We start from the raw sequence: 12,836 nt of genomic DNA on the forward strand, positions 1-12,836 counted from the left end.
TGTTTTCTCCCTTTGATATTATTTAAACAGGATGAATAAAATTAGCTCACCTTTAAATTGGCTCAATTTTTGGGGCCACCTACTTTCCAGTGTCCCTTTCAATCAGGGTTTCAGAAAATAACAAACAAACCCTATGGCCTTATTAAAAATGTCTAATATTAATGTCACTTTAAGATCCATGGTTTTAGCTCATTTACATTTGTACTTGTAGCTTTTGCATGAAAATTTATATTAGCTGTGGGAAAGTATTTTATGTTCTTTACAAATTTGGTTAAATCTTGTTGTTCTGACTTTCAGCTCCAGTGTTTTTTTGAGTATGCTGCAAATGCCTGTAAAATAGAGGGATTATAACAGAAATCGACAAGCCTCTAACTATAACGGTGCTAGCAGGCAACAGTATAATATATTTAGCTCTGTAGTGAACTAGCCTTGAATGAGAGCAATATTATAATTTGGTGTGTGACAGTATTACATGGCAAAGGTTGTCATTATGAAATAAGTACTCAAGAAATATTAACCTACTTGTAATAAATACAATTAATAATGTACATAAAAGAATGGAATTAAGTACATTTTCTATCAAAAAGAATTATTAATGAACAGAAAGTGGACAGCATAGATTTGATGACAAGAAGGTTGCATCTAATCTGAATTACTGAGTGACCTAGGAAGCTTGCTCAGAGGGATTACAGAATAATTATGTTAATATGCAATTATCACCTCATTTCTTCTGTAGTAACCTCAAGATGTAGTGTAGTAAGGGTGTTATAGCAAGTGCTGATAGTTTGCAAAAATACTGATGTTTGAGATTTCTGAGACAATAAGATTAGCTTGAGGCATTTAAGTGATGATCTGTCATCTTGAAGACAGATCTGACCTTTGCACTTTTTTTAAAAAAAGGCTTATAGTATATCTAGCTACAGGCAGTTATAGCTGCAGAACTCATTAGGATTTTTCAGAAAATTAGATGTTTTATGTTAAATATTGCATACAAGGTATTTAAGAAGAGTTAGTGGTTTTATTTTTTTAAATGTCCATTTATAAATAAAGTAGGGGGGGACAAACTGTTTTGGTTAGCTAAGCAATGGGTCATATTCTACTCTTGGCTACACTAGTACAAATCTTGAGTAACTCAATACAATAAATAGTTGTGCTGGTGTAAATCTGGGGTAAGATTGCTAGTAGCAGCAGAGTTATTCCAGACTTCTACTGATGTAACTGAATTTGGCCTGGTACTTATATACAGTTGGATGATAGCACTGCTGTAGTAATTTATCAATATTTCTTAGCCAGATATTGTAAGTTTATATTGTGTAAGCTCTTCAAGGCAGGGACTGTGTCATTCTGTGTTTGTAAAATAATAGCATATTTTAGGCATTGCTTCAATCTAAATGACTTGTTATACAAGATTTTAGCCAGAAGTGGTACCTTTTTTTTAAAAAAATTGAAATTAGCTCAGCTCTCTATCTTAGAAAAAGAGAGACAAAGCTTAATATGGGGGGAGAGGGGGTATACTGTATACATTCAGCATTTACAAAGAAATAGGTGATTTAAATCCTGACACGTTAAAGTGGCTAGTACTGTGCAACTACAGTAAGTAATATTTAAAAGTTACTACTGTGCATTTGGATCAGTTTGTATTGTTATATGCTTTCATGGAACAGTGTATAGCATGAAGTTTTTTAAGATGTGTGCTATGACTGCATGTTAAGAATAATATACAATCTTGGCTAAATCTTAATTGCTCTATTGATGCATCTAATTTTGAAAGTGCCTTGGATCAGATTACACTTCAGTAGGTCACTATTCTTGAGGTTCAAACATAAACATTCTCTTAAAAATAAGGACATTCAAAGCTCAGGATAGAACACTATTTAAACCATCTAGTCCTGCCTATTGTTTTATTGCATCCGTTTCAGGATATCAGAGTGCGTGATTGTATGTTGTAGTATTCAGGTACAATCCAATAGGTTTAAGTATTGAATTTCAGCCTCAAATCTCCGCCTCCCAATACGCTCACAAAAAGACATTTAAAATCATTGCAAACATAAAGTTACTTCATCCTTTGGTGCCAGCTAATTGGCACCAACACTTTGTTCATAGGTGGGAGAATGCTACAACTAGCTTAAAATGATCTGATACATCTTAGTGTTGGAGTAGTATGCACTGGGGGCCTGATCCAAAGCCTGCTGAAGTCTGTGGAAAGACTTTTATCAATTTCGGTCGTATTGATTGAGCCCTCTCTGACTCATTGTCAATCTTCATAAACATAACACCTGAAGTAATTTATGAAAAATAAAAATATCTGATATAATTAAACTGTTGTTCATCATACCATTAAAATAAATTTCTAGCTGGAGGTGGTTGGATTGTAATATTTCCATGTTCCATAATTTTAATAAAATTAAATACTCTCTATGGATTACTAAAGTCTTTATGCATTTACAATTTCACGTGTGCAACAGTATGGTTTTGTGTCTTCATCTGAACTTGTGGAAAGTTTTCATGAAGCCATTTTGATAATGAGGATTGCAATCTCCAAGCAGACATGATATTCTCAGTTTGCCACCCTGCTGTTCAGGGGGTACCAATGAAGTTGCTTTAAATGGGAAGCGTCTGTTCTTTCTCTGAACCCCTAACACCAGAACAGATGGGTAGAACGTGGAACATGGAAGGTTTTACTTCAAGAGGTGGTAACAGTGAAGCCACTCATTAACACTGAATTTACCACTTCGTTAGCAACATTGCTTCCTGTTGAGAAAAACTAATATAGGCTCTCAAATTGACTGAGCATACGTTTGTCTACCTCTGTGAATATAATAAGATGAAAAAAATACAAATCTTTTCAGAATAAATAACTTAAAAAGATGAAATCTCTAAACTCTATTTCAGAATGATTGAATAACCTGATATGATTCAGAGTTCAATATTTTATACTTATTCCATGAGAAATTTGACAGGGAAGCTGTGGAGCATCCTTAGTTTGCTTTTCTTTTAACTGACATTTGCGCTACTGCTTTTTAGTGCATGTTTGTGCTACCCATTTTTAACTTGTGTATGTGATGTAAAGACTCCTGCTGGGTGCTGCATTATCGCCATTTTAGGGTGATAACATTGAATATGATCTTATTATAAGTCTTTTAATTACTGTGGAAATTTGCTAAGCTCAACATTTAATAGAATTTTGAAAATTGGAGAAATGGAAGGTCTAAAAATTGATGTTTTGTCTAGTTAGGTTTACTTAAGGATATGTCATAAATCCGTTTAAACAATGTAAGACAAATCTAGTTTAAAGAATCTGTCATTAATGTATACTTCATGTATTTGTGACTGCACACTGATATGAGTAATACTATATTACTTTAATTGTTCTGAGTATTGATACAATGAAGAAAAGTTTTTGATATATATTGCTTGTAATGGAAAGCTATTTTCATTATACAACAGTACTTGTATTATCATTTTTTCTTCACACTCTTTAGCCCAGTTTAGTTTTTATAAGGTGGTACAGAATAACTACGCCAGGAAAATAAGATAGTAAAAAATTGTTGTTGGGGGGAGAGGGAGAAAATTAAGTGTGGCTTGGTAAATCTGTGCTTTTCCTTCTCTGTAAATTGGCTCCAATATAAACAGTATAGCAGCTGCATTTCCATGAGGACTGGCATTTGCTGGCTTTGTGTTAGAAGGAGGAGATTGTCTTTAGAGTGAACTATAAAGGATTTTTTTTTTAAAAGACACTTTGGGTCCCTTTTACTACTTTTTGATTTGTTAATAAGATGAAAGTGTGCTTTCTTTAACTTACTGCTTGATTTCTATTTTTAATTTTAATTTTAGGAAAAAGGGATGTCTAGTGTGGTCCTCCTTGGTTTTGTTGAAGGACCATTGGGAGGAGTCAGAGATGTTTGTTGTGATGCTTTAATTGAAGGAGTGTACGTGATGACTTCAACAGAGGCTTTCTTTATTCAAAATGTTAATTAGTAATTGAAGTTAAATAGGTGTTAACAACAAACAGATAACAAAGATCAAAAATTTCAAAAGTGCTTAGTGATTTGGGCTGCCTCAAGTTTTGGGTGCCCTGTTTGATACACCTTTAAAATTCTCTCTCCCTTTCTGTTGCTTAACTTTCACTTTTTGTACCCTTGAGATGTCATATTACACTTGCTCTCCAGTTGCCATAGTGTTCCATTCTAAATGGGGTTGGAAATCCTAATGTTAAACCAAGTAAAAGAAAAAATATTTTTGGAGTTGAGTAGGAAGGGTGCGGAGGAAGGAGGGAAAAATCTTTCAGGAGAACTTTATGTAGCATAAGGAAGTAGTGAAAGAAAGAGACCCAACTTCTCTTTTTTGCAAGACACATTTAAATTCATTAACTGATTCAAATAACCCAGGTCTGTCTATATACTCAGTGTGCTTTGCCATGTTTATATCAATGATCATAGACTAGAATTAGGTTTTCGTTTTCTTCTTTCTGGTACTGTGGAGTTCCTTGATCACTAGAACAATTTATTAAATTGTTCCATAGTAAGTGTCAGGTCTGTTGTGGCAAACACCTTGAAGTGGGTCATGCTTTCAGATACAGAGCAAGTTCTCTTGATTAACTCTGGAGATGCTAAAGGGAGCTTTTGACTTTTCTGATGATGCAAGTTCATTGAAATGATTCTAACATGGTGATCTTGGAAATCTTTATTCTTTTCCAACTGTAGTTTTATGTCTGTAACCACTAATGTGTAGATTAGAACGTTTATAGTAAACAGCTAAAAATGAACTCTCCGTTGGCTTTGTAATCCACATTAATGTACTTATAAATTGTATTTTCAGTATTTTTTGTTAATAATACTTTCCTGCCCTTTTTACCTGCATGTACTAATTCATTTTTTAATCGGGAGATTAAATGTTGTATAAAGAGATGACTGGCGGACAATTTGGGGGAGAGGGAGACATCAAACTAGTATCCTCATTAAGCACTGTTGCTTTTACTTTGTTATAAAGTTGATTTGATTTACCGTATATACTCATTCATTAGCCCATTCGTTTATAAGCCGACTCCCCAAAATGGATAGGTAAAAATAGCAAAAACTGTATGACCCTTTCATAAGCCGACCCTATATCAGGGGTTGGAAAACTTTGGCTCCTGGCCCATCAGGGTAAGCTGCTGGCGGGTTGGGACGTTTTGTTTATCTGGAGCATCTGCAGGCATGGAGCCCTGCCACAGGGAGCTGAGGGGCTCCATGCCTGCAGACGCTCCAGGTAAACAAAACAACAATGTGTTAGATATTCAATTCAATGATTCCATAGAGTTTAAAATCATCAAATTTTGGTGTAGACCTGTTTGTAAGCCGACCCGCTCTTTGATGTGTCACTTTTTTACCAAAAATATTTGGCTTATGAACAAGTATATATACGGTAATTAAGATCTAACCATTGAAAACTACACACTGAATATAATAGAAAATTTCTGTAAATTGACAAGTGCAAAGCCAGTGAAGTTTGTAAGGTGAGCAAACCCAACAGATATGGAACAAGGTATTTAGGCCCTGATTCTGCAACCACTTTACTACTGTGAGTAGTTCCACTGGAATCACTGGAACTACTCCCCATAGTAAAGTTAAGAATATGTGTTTGCAGGATTGGGGGACTTAAAAGTTCTGCTGGTGTTAAGCTGCACAAGCCAATTACTTCCAGTTTCCACCATATTTTCCCTTTTAAACAAATACAAACTGTAGGACATTAGAAGGAGGAAATGGTGTTAAGGCTGCAAAATCAGGTAGTAAGCACTTTGGAAATTCCACAAGTTAAGGTTACTGTCTGCTCATTGCAAATACATAGGAAATACTATTTCTTTTCCTTGCAAAATGTTAATGTTAAGGTATATCATAAAGTATACAGGCTGGGTAATGTGGCTAAGTTAATATTGTTATCTCAAACTTAACTTTTTGAACGTTCAGTTTGTTTTTAATGCTTTATCTTGCAACCTTAACGTTGCACAAATTAGGGGAAGAGGTGCATTGGATTCACTTTATTTTTCAAGTTAATAGAGAAAACAGTCTGCCCTGAATCTTCTAAATGAAAAGACTGAATTGTTTTAACACAGTCAAAATGATTTTTCAGCTTTAAACAGCCAATCATAATACAGTACATTGCTGCAGAAATAACATCAATTTAAAACTGCTTTTATCAGCTATTTCTGTGCATGTCTAACTACCGTATTTTTTTTTTATTTTTAGTATAAATGTGCTTAATAGACAGACCAGCAATATGGATGATTCAAAGATAAATACTGAGATTACTGGTGCTAAAGAAGGACTCCTAGATGACAGCAATTTCATCTCCGAGGGAAAAAGTGGCATTCCTAAACCACAAGAGAGTGAAACATCATTTCAGAAAAACAATATATTGACTCTGCCGGAAGAGCTGTCAAGGGACAGATCCGAAAAAGCCTTAAGTGGAGGCCAGAAGTCTCTATTTATACATACTGGTGCTCCTACTGTTTCTACCGAAAACTTTATCTTGCCTAAAGGAACTGCTGTTAATGGACCAGTTTCACACTCCACCTTAACTAAAACTTCCATTATGAATAAAGGTAGTGTTTCATTAACCACTGGACAACCTGTGGGTCATACAGATTCCTGCTCAACTTTGCCAGCGGTACATGATCTCCAGCTGCCTGCAAAGAGTACAATACAGAAATCAAGTCAACACCAAGTGTTATTTTTGTTACCTGATGTAGCACAGGCTAAGAACCTGACTCATTCCATTAAAAATCTACCTACCTCTGCTTCAGTTGGTTGTGATACACAGAAATCAATAGGAAATAGTGTGAAATCAGATAGCACTTTAATAAGCCAAGTAGAAGTGTGTGAGGATAGCAAAAGTTTACTAGTAGACGATGATTGTGTCAATACATTAACAGGAATTTCCTCAGGTACAGGTGGTTTCAGATCAGGAAATGATACAAACTGGGATCCACAAAAAGAGTTTATACAGTTTCTTATGACAAATGAAGAAACAATAGAGAAGTCTCCAGTTCACTGTAAAGTAGGTCTAGAGAAAAAGAGAAAAAGAAAAATGGATGTTAGCAAGATAACACGTTATACAGAGGACTGTTTTAATGATACAGATTATATTCCCAGTAAATCAAAATTACTAAATGTTGACTATTTAGAGCAGAGTGAGGATCTAGAAGTAGTAGAACCACAGAAATATGCATTAACAAAAGTGAAGCCTGAATCAACAGATGAGGAGTTAGAAGCTGTTGATGCTATCCAACAATTGATTTATAGTCCTACTAACAAATGTGCAGAAGATACTTCTCCAGTTCACACTAGCACTTTTCTTTCTAGTACTTTAAAAAACAAATGTGAACAGAATGATTCAGAATCACCATCTACTTTTAGTACTGATGAGCCATCATTTTATCCTTGTACAAAGTGCAATGTGAATTTTAGGGAGAAGAAACACCTGCATAGGCATATGATGTATCATTTGGATGGGAACAGTCACTTCCGTCATCTCAATGTTCCAAGGCCCTATGCATGTAGGGAATGTGGACGGACATTTCGAGATCGTAATTCACTTCTTAAGCACATGATAATTCACCAGGAAAGAAGGCAGAAACTGATGGAAGAAATCCGGGAGTTGAAAGAACTTCAGGATGAGGGTAGAAGTGCACGATTACAGTGTCCACAATGTGTATTTGGTACCAATTGTCCCAAAACGTTTGTGCAACATGCTAAAACCCATGAAAAGGATAAAAGATATTACTGTTGTGAAGAATGCAATTTCATGGCTGTGACAGAAAATGAACTGGAATGCCATAGAGGGATTGCTCATGGAGCAGTAGTGAAGTGTTCAATTATCAGTAGTGATATGTCCCAGAGAAAAACACAGAAAAAGACTTCAGTGAAAGATCCATATATAGGCTCATCAAAAAAGTCAACCACATATATGTGCAAAATGTGTCCATTTACTACATCAGCCAGAAGCATTTTAAAAAAACACATGGAATACTTGCATCCAACATCGTGCATTGATCCATTTGGTAGCCATCTTAGATTAGAAAAAAGGAAAAGTAGCATAATTGAAGAACCTTTAGATTTTGGTAGCAGAACTAAACAATTGATCAAACAATCATCTACATTTCCAAAGAATTCTGTTCTAAAGCAAGATGTAAAAAGATCGTTTGGCTCAGCTTCACAATCCAGTAACTTTGCGAAACTTCACAAGAGACCCCGCAGGATACAGAAGGCTCGGAAAAGTGTTTCACAGTCAGCTGTAAGTGTGTGCAATCAAAACTCTACAAACAAGACTATTTTGATTAAAAATAGCATTGACCAAAAACCTAAATATTTCCATCAAGCAGCAAAACAAAAAGCTAGTGTCAAAACAAGCAGTAATTATTTATATAGGCACAAATATGAAAACTACAGGATGATTAAAAAATCTAGTGATCCTTATCCTTTACATTTTAAAAAGGAAGAATCCAGCTCTGTTAGTTCTTTACATTTATTTTCATCATCAAATAGTCCCCATAATAATTGTTTTATGATGGATTCTCATAATCTTGATTCCAAAAGCCCAGAAGGCTATAAAGACCGTAGGCGTGTAGCTGTAAAAAGAGTGGTTAAAGAGTCTAAGAGGGAAGGCTCTGTTACAGGAGATGATTTGGATTGCTATCCAGATTTTCTACATAAAATGACTGTTGTTGTTTTACAGAAACTTAACTCTGCTGAAAAAAAAGACAGCTATGAAACGGAGGATGAAAGTTCATGGGATAATGTTGAACTATGTGATTACACTGCACAGTCTATGGAGGATGAATCTTACAGTGATATTAATCAGGATCATGTAAACCTATTCCCTTTATTCAAAGGTAAAATGGAGGATCAAGAAGCTGGTGATAAATCCTCTCTTCATTATGAGCAGAATGATGGTTTTTATTTTGAGTATTATGAAGATGCAGAGAGTAGTAACTTTCTGCATGAATTACATGATCCTCAAAATTTAGAAAACGTAGGAACAGCATTGCCAAAGCATAACTCAGTTTTCCATTGGACTGATTTATCACTTGAGAAGAAGTCCTGTCCATACTGTCCAGCAACATTTGAAACAGGAGTTGGATTGTCTAATCATGTCCGTGGGCATCTTCACAGAGCTGGATTAAGCTATGAAGCCCGCCATGTTGTTTCACCGGAGCAGATAGCGACAAGTGACAAAATGCAGCATTTCAAAAGAACTGGAACAGGAACCCCTGTTAAACGAGTTAGAAAAGGTACGATTTTTTAATTTGGGTGTGCAGTGGGGGGTAGAGGAGGATATAATGGTCTGTTAATCATAAAAGAGGATGTATTATGTTTTCTTTCCTTTAAAAAAGGTGTTTTTTTGTACTCATGATTAAAAGTTTATAGTGTTAAGTACAGTTAAGTTGTTCAAAAATGTTTGGAAAAATTGATAAATCATTATTTTTTCTTTTTAGCTATTGAGAAATCTGAAACTTCTTCTGAACACACATGCCAGCTCTGTGGAGGTTGGTTTGATACGAAAATTGGATTGTCTAATCATGTGCGAGGACACCTGAAAAGGCTTGGCAAAACCAAGTGGGATGCACACAAGTCTCCAATCTGCGTTCTAAATGAGATGATGCAAAATGAAGAAAAATATGAAAAAATCCTAAAGGCATTGAACAGTCGCCGTATTATTCCCAGACCATTTGTCGCTCAGAAACTTGCTTCAAATGATGACTTTTTATCTCAAAATGTTATACCTCTTGAAGCATACCGTAATGGCCTAAAGACTGAAGATATTTCAGTGTCTGCATCCGAGGAAGAAGGTCTGAGTTTCCTAAATGAATGTGATGAAACAAAAACAGTACTACATGATGAAAAAAAAAATCAGTCACTTACACTGATAGAACTTCTGAAAAATAAAAGGTTAGGAGAAGAAAGGAATCCTGATATCTCTCCTCAAAAGATCCATAATCAAACTGCAAGGAAGAGGTTTGTTCAGAAATGTGTTCTTCCATTAAATGAAGACAGTCCATTGATGTATCAGCCGCAAAGAATGGACTTGACTATGCAGTCAGGTAAGAGGCTGTTTATAGCTGTCTAACTATGCTTCCAAAGAGTTCTTTCATTTGTTAGAAAAGGTATTGCAGTGTAGAATATTTTTTCTAGAACACAGTTCATTTAACTCTTGTTTCCTTTACAAAGTACTGAGTGGGGAAAGAGAGTACAATAAACTTCTAGTGTAACTTGCCCAACATTAGTGAATTTTCTTGCACAAAAAATAGTTCTTTTTCGGCATGTGGTTGGGGTGTGATTTAAAAGGAGCCAGAAAATAAGCAAAAGGTTAGACAAAAGTACAGCCTTTGATAGCAAAATATGCTGCTCCTCAACAAAAATAGTTGAAGTAGCTGAGTGCAACCCTTAGACCTCCCAGAGAGTAATCTAACTTGTGCAGAAGCAGCATTTACCCAAGCTGACAGAACTATTCTCAATATTACAAAGGCATAATATTTCAAAACTATGAACAACTATTGAATAATTTCAACATTTTAGGCAAACATGCTTCTTCAGCATAAATTAATGCATGTTTGTTGTATAATTGTGGCTGATGTGGGAAACTGCTGTTCTCCTTTTAGCCCTGTCTACCCTGGGAGAAGAACTGTGCTAGTTACAGCTCTGTTTGAACACAGTGGTTGCCAGCAGGGTTCTAACGCACAATCCCTGACTGTTGCGGGCAATGATTTTTTTTTCCCTGAGAACTGTGCTAATAAAACAATTCTGTAATTTTTGACTACTTGCTAGATAGTCTCCAGCCCCGTTTTAGAACGATGTTCTTAACGCAGCTCTTGCAGTAAAATCTGTTTCCATTGGTTAGGGAAACTCTACTAATATCCTTTGATAACACCTTTGTGTAAACAGAAATTATAGCTAGTATGTTTCTGCTCCTAGTTTGGACACCGCTTTCTGGTACTGCAATATCCTAGATACTGAAGTATAGGTTCTTATTTTATTCCCTTAACAGTTTTTTATTTTGCTGGTTCTCTTGGCAATATTTCAGTGCAGTATAGCATATCTGGCAGTGCTCAATGCTTGTTCACCTGAATGTTTGCCTTTTTAAAAAATAACGTGCCTGTGCAGTAAAATCTGTTTTAAGTGACCACACAATTGTCTGACAAAAAATCAGTTTCTTAACAAAGGTGACTTTCTAATTTGGCCTAACAAAGGTGGAACAGAATTATATTCAGTACATTTGGGTATTTTTGGTGGTCCCTTCAAACAGGAAGTTGCCTAATAAGGGAATTGTCTCTTCGACAGATTTCACTATATTTAGAAAAACATACTGAAGTATAGCTTGCCAAATTTAATACATTTACTTCTGAATGTTAGATGGTATCTATTTGACTGTACTGAAAAATTAAGTGAAAATGAATATATACTTGCATAATACTAATAGTTATAAACAAAGCCCTTAAGCTAGCTGTGGCTAAGATAATAGAAGTTGACAACTAACTCACTATGACTGTTGAGTTAAAAAGAAAAGAAAATCTCTGTAACCATAAATTGCTTATCATGCAAAAATTAAGTTATTCCAAATATCTTTAATACAATTTAAATTTAAAAAATTGTCTACCAACCAGGTATTCTCGTTCTGTAATTTGCTTGAAAAGCAGTCTTTCTTCTGTGGGCTGCTGGATTATAGGATTCTTTCTATCCTGCAAACAGAAGTTTTCCAACATAATAGCTCTAGACATTTTTAAACTAACATATTTTAAGTTTTCTATAATATTAGTTGACATCATTGACCAAGATAATGTATTTTTGACAAAGGGAAGGGAAGCACTTTGATGTGGTATCACAGTAAATTTGAGAAGAAACCAATTATAATGGTTTCTTTGTCTGGTAAGTGAGGAGTTTAGTATTGTTTCACTATGTTTTCTTTCCTGTGATAAATAAGATGTTAGTTTGTTGATCATTTATTTAGCACAAAGATTTTAGCAAAAAACTTCAAATCATTAACTTTCATTATTGATTGCGCATCCAAAGTAATGAACATAAAATGCACTGAATAAAATGTTTTGTCTAACAGCTGTTCAGTGGTGTGTTTTACCACCTTTTCTCCCAGCCTTCATCAGCAGCCTAATTTAGTAGTGAGCCTTTTACAGTCTTGTGGGTAAAACACTTTAATTACCACTTCGTCAACTAGACTTTTTAATTCTCTTTATTGGGAATGTTGCAGGCTTTGAAACTTCTCAACAGAATTGTGCTATTCAAATCACAGGATTGTATTTTGGGGTTAGGAAATGATCTGCATACTGTGGAGATTTGCAGGAAAGTGATAATAGGTGTTAAATCCAGAGAAGCTTGGGGGTTCAAGGTTTACCCCCCCTTTTCTTTCAAAATAACATGGTTTGGCTGTAAACGCTACATGCAAAACTAATAATGGTTAATTTGGATCCTTCTAATATACTAAACGATTGCATCAATGCAGTGAATATATTTTAAACATCTTTATTACAGAAAACTTTTTACAACGCTTTGAGAATTTCATTTTTTGAAGAGAGAACTGGATTATAGTTTTCTTTTGAATGATAGGTATGCCTGTGAAGCTTAGAACGTGTGTGCATTGCAATACGACGTTTACAAGTGCTGTTAGTCTGTCCAACCACTTACGCGCTTATGCACGAAAGAAGAGTGCTGGACTTTTGACTGGGACAGGTATGTTTTGTTACAGATGTAAAAGCAAGTTTGTGTATGATGCATTTTCCTCATCAGACTGCACAAACTTATATGTTAATCCAAATGAATTTTGACGCTTTCTCTGGTAAACAAGTTGAA

General features: G+C 35.2%; 1 protein-coding gene and 1 long non-coding RNA gene across 11 annotated transcripts in view; one reads left to right on the forward strand and one right to left on the reverse strand.

Annotated features, from left to right (window-relative positions):
* The window catches only part of ZNF644 (zinc finger protein 644), an 88,514-nt gene that overhangs the window by 63,329 nt on the left and 12,349 nt on the right, over positions 1 to 12,836 (forward strand). For 6 of the 9 annotated variants that reach the window (XM_034780193.1, XM_034780191.1, XM_034780192.1 and 3 more), the window contains 3 exons: positions 6,225 to 9,268; positions 9,473 to 10,078; positions 12,594 to 12,716. In XM_034780193.1, the coding sequence (XP_034636084.1) occupies positions 6,256 to 9,268; positions 9,473 to 10,078; positions 12,594 to 12,716 (3,742 nt within the window). In that variant the 5' untranslated portion in view covers positions 6,225 to 6,255. Of the gene's footprint in view, positions 1 to 6,224; positions 9,269 to 9,472; positions 10,079 to 12,518; positions 12,717 to 12,836 lie in introns of those variants that run through there. The other 3 variants (XM_034780198.1, XM_034780197.1, XM_034780196.1) reach the window with 3 other exon arrangements.
* The window catches only part of LOC117882164, a 42,581-nt gene continuing 36,660 nt past the window's right edge, over positions 6,916 to 12,836 (reverse strand). For both annotated transcript variants that reach the window (XR_004646938.1, XR_004646939.1), the window contains 2 exons: positions 11,636 to 11,713; positions 6,916 to 7,041 (listed from right to left, as the gene is read on the reverse strand). This is a non-coding gene — a long non-coding RNA (uncharacterized LOC117882164). The remainder of the gene's footprint in view (positions 7,042 to 11,635; positions 11,714 to 12,836) is intronic.

Source organism: Trachemys scripta, chromosome 8 (genome assembly GCF_013100865.1).
Source record: "Trachemys scripta elegans isolate TJP31775 chromosome 8, CAS_Tse_1.0, whole genome shotgun sequence".
Classification (NCBI taxonomy): domain Eukaryota; kingdom Metazoa; phylum Chordata; order Testudines; family Emydidae; genus Trachemys; species Trachemys scripta.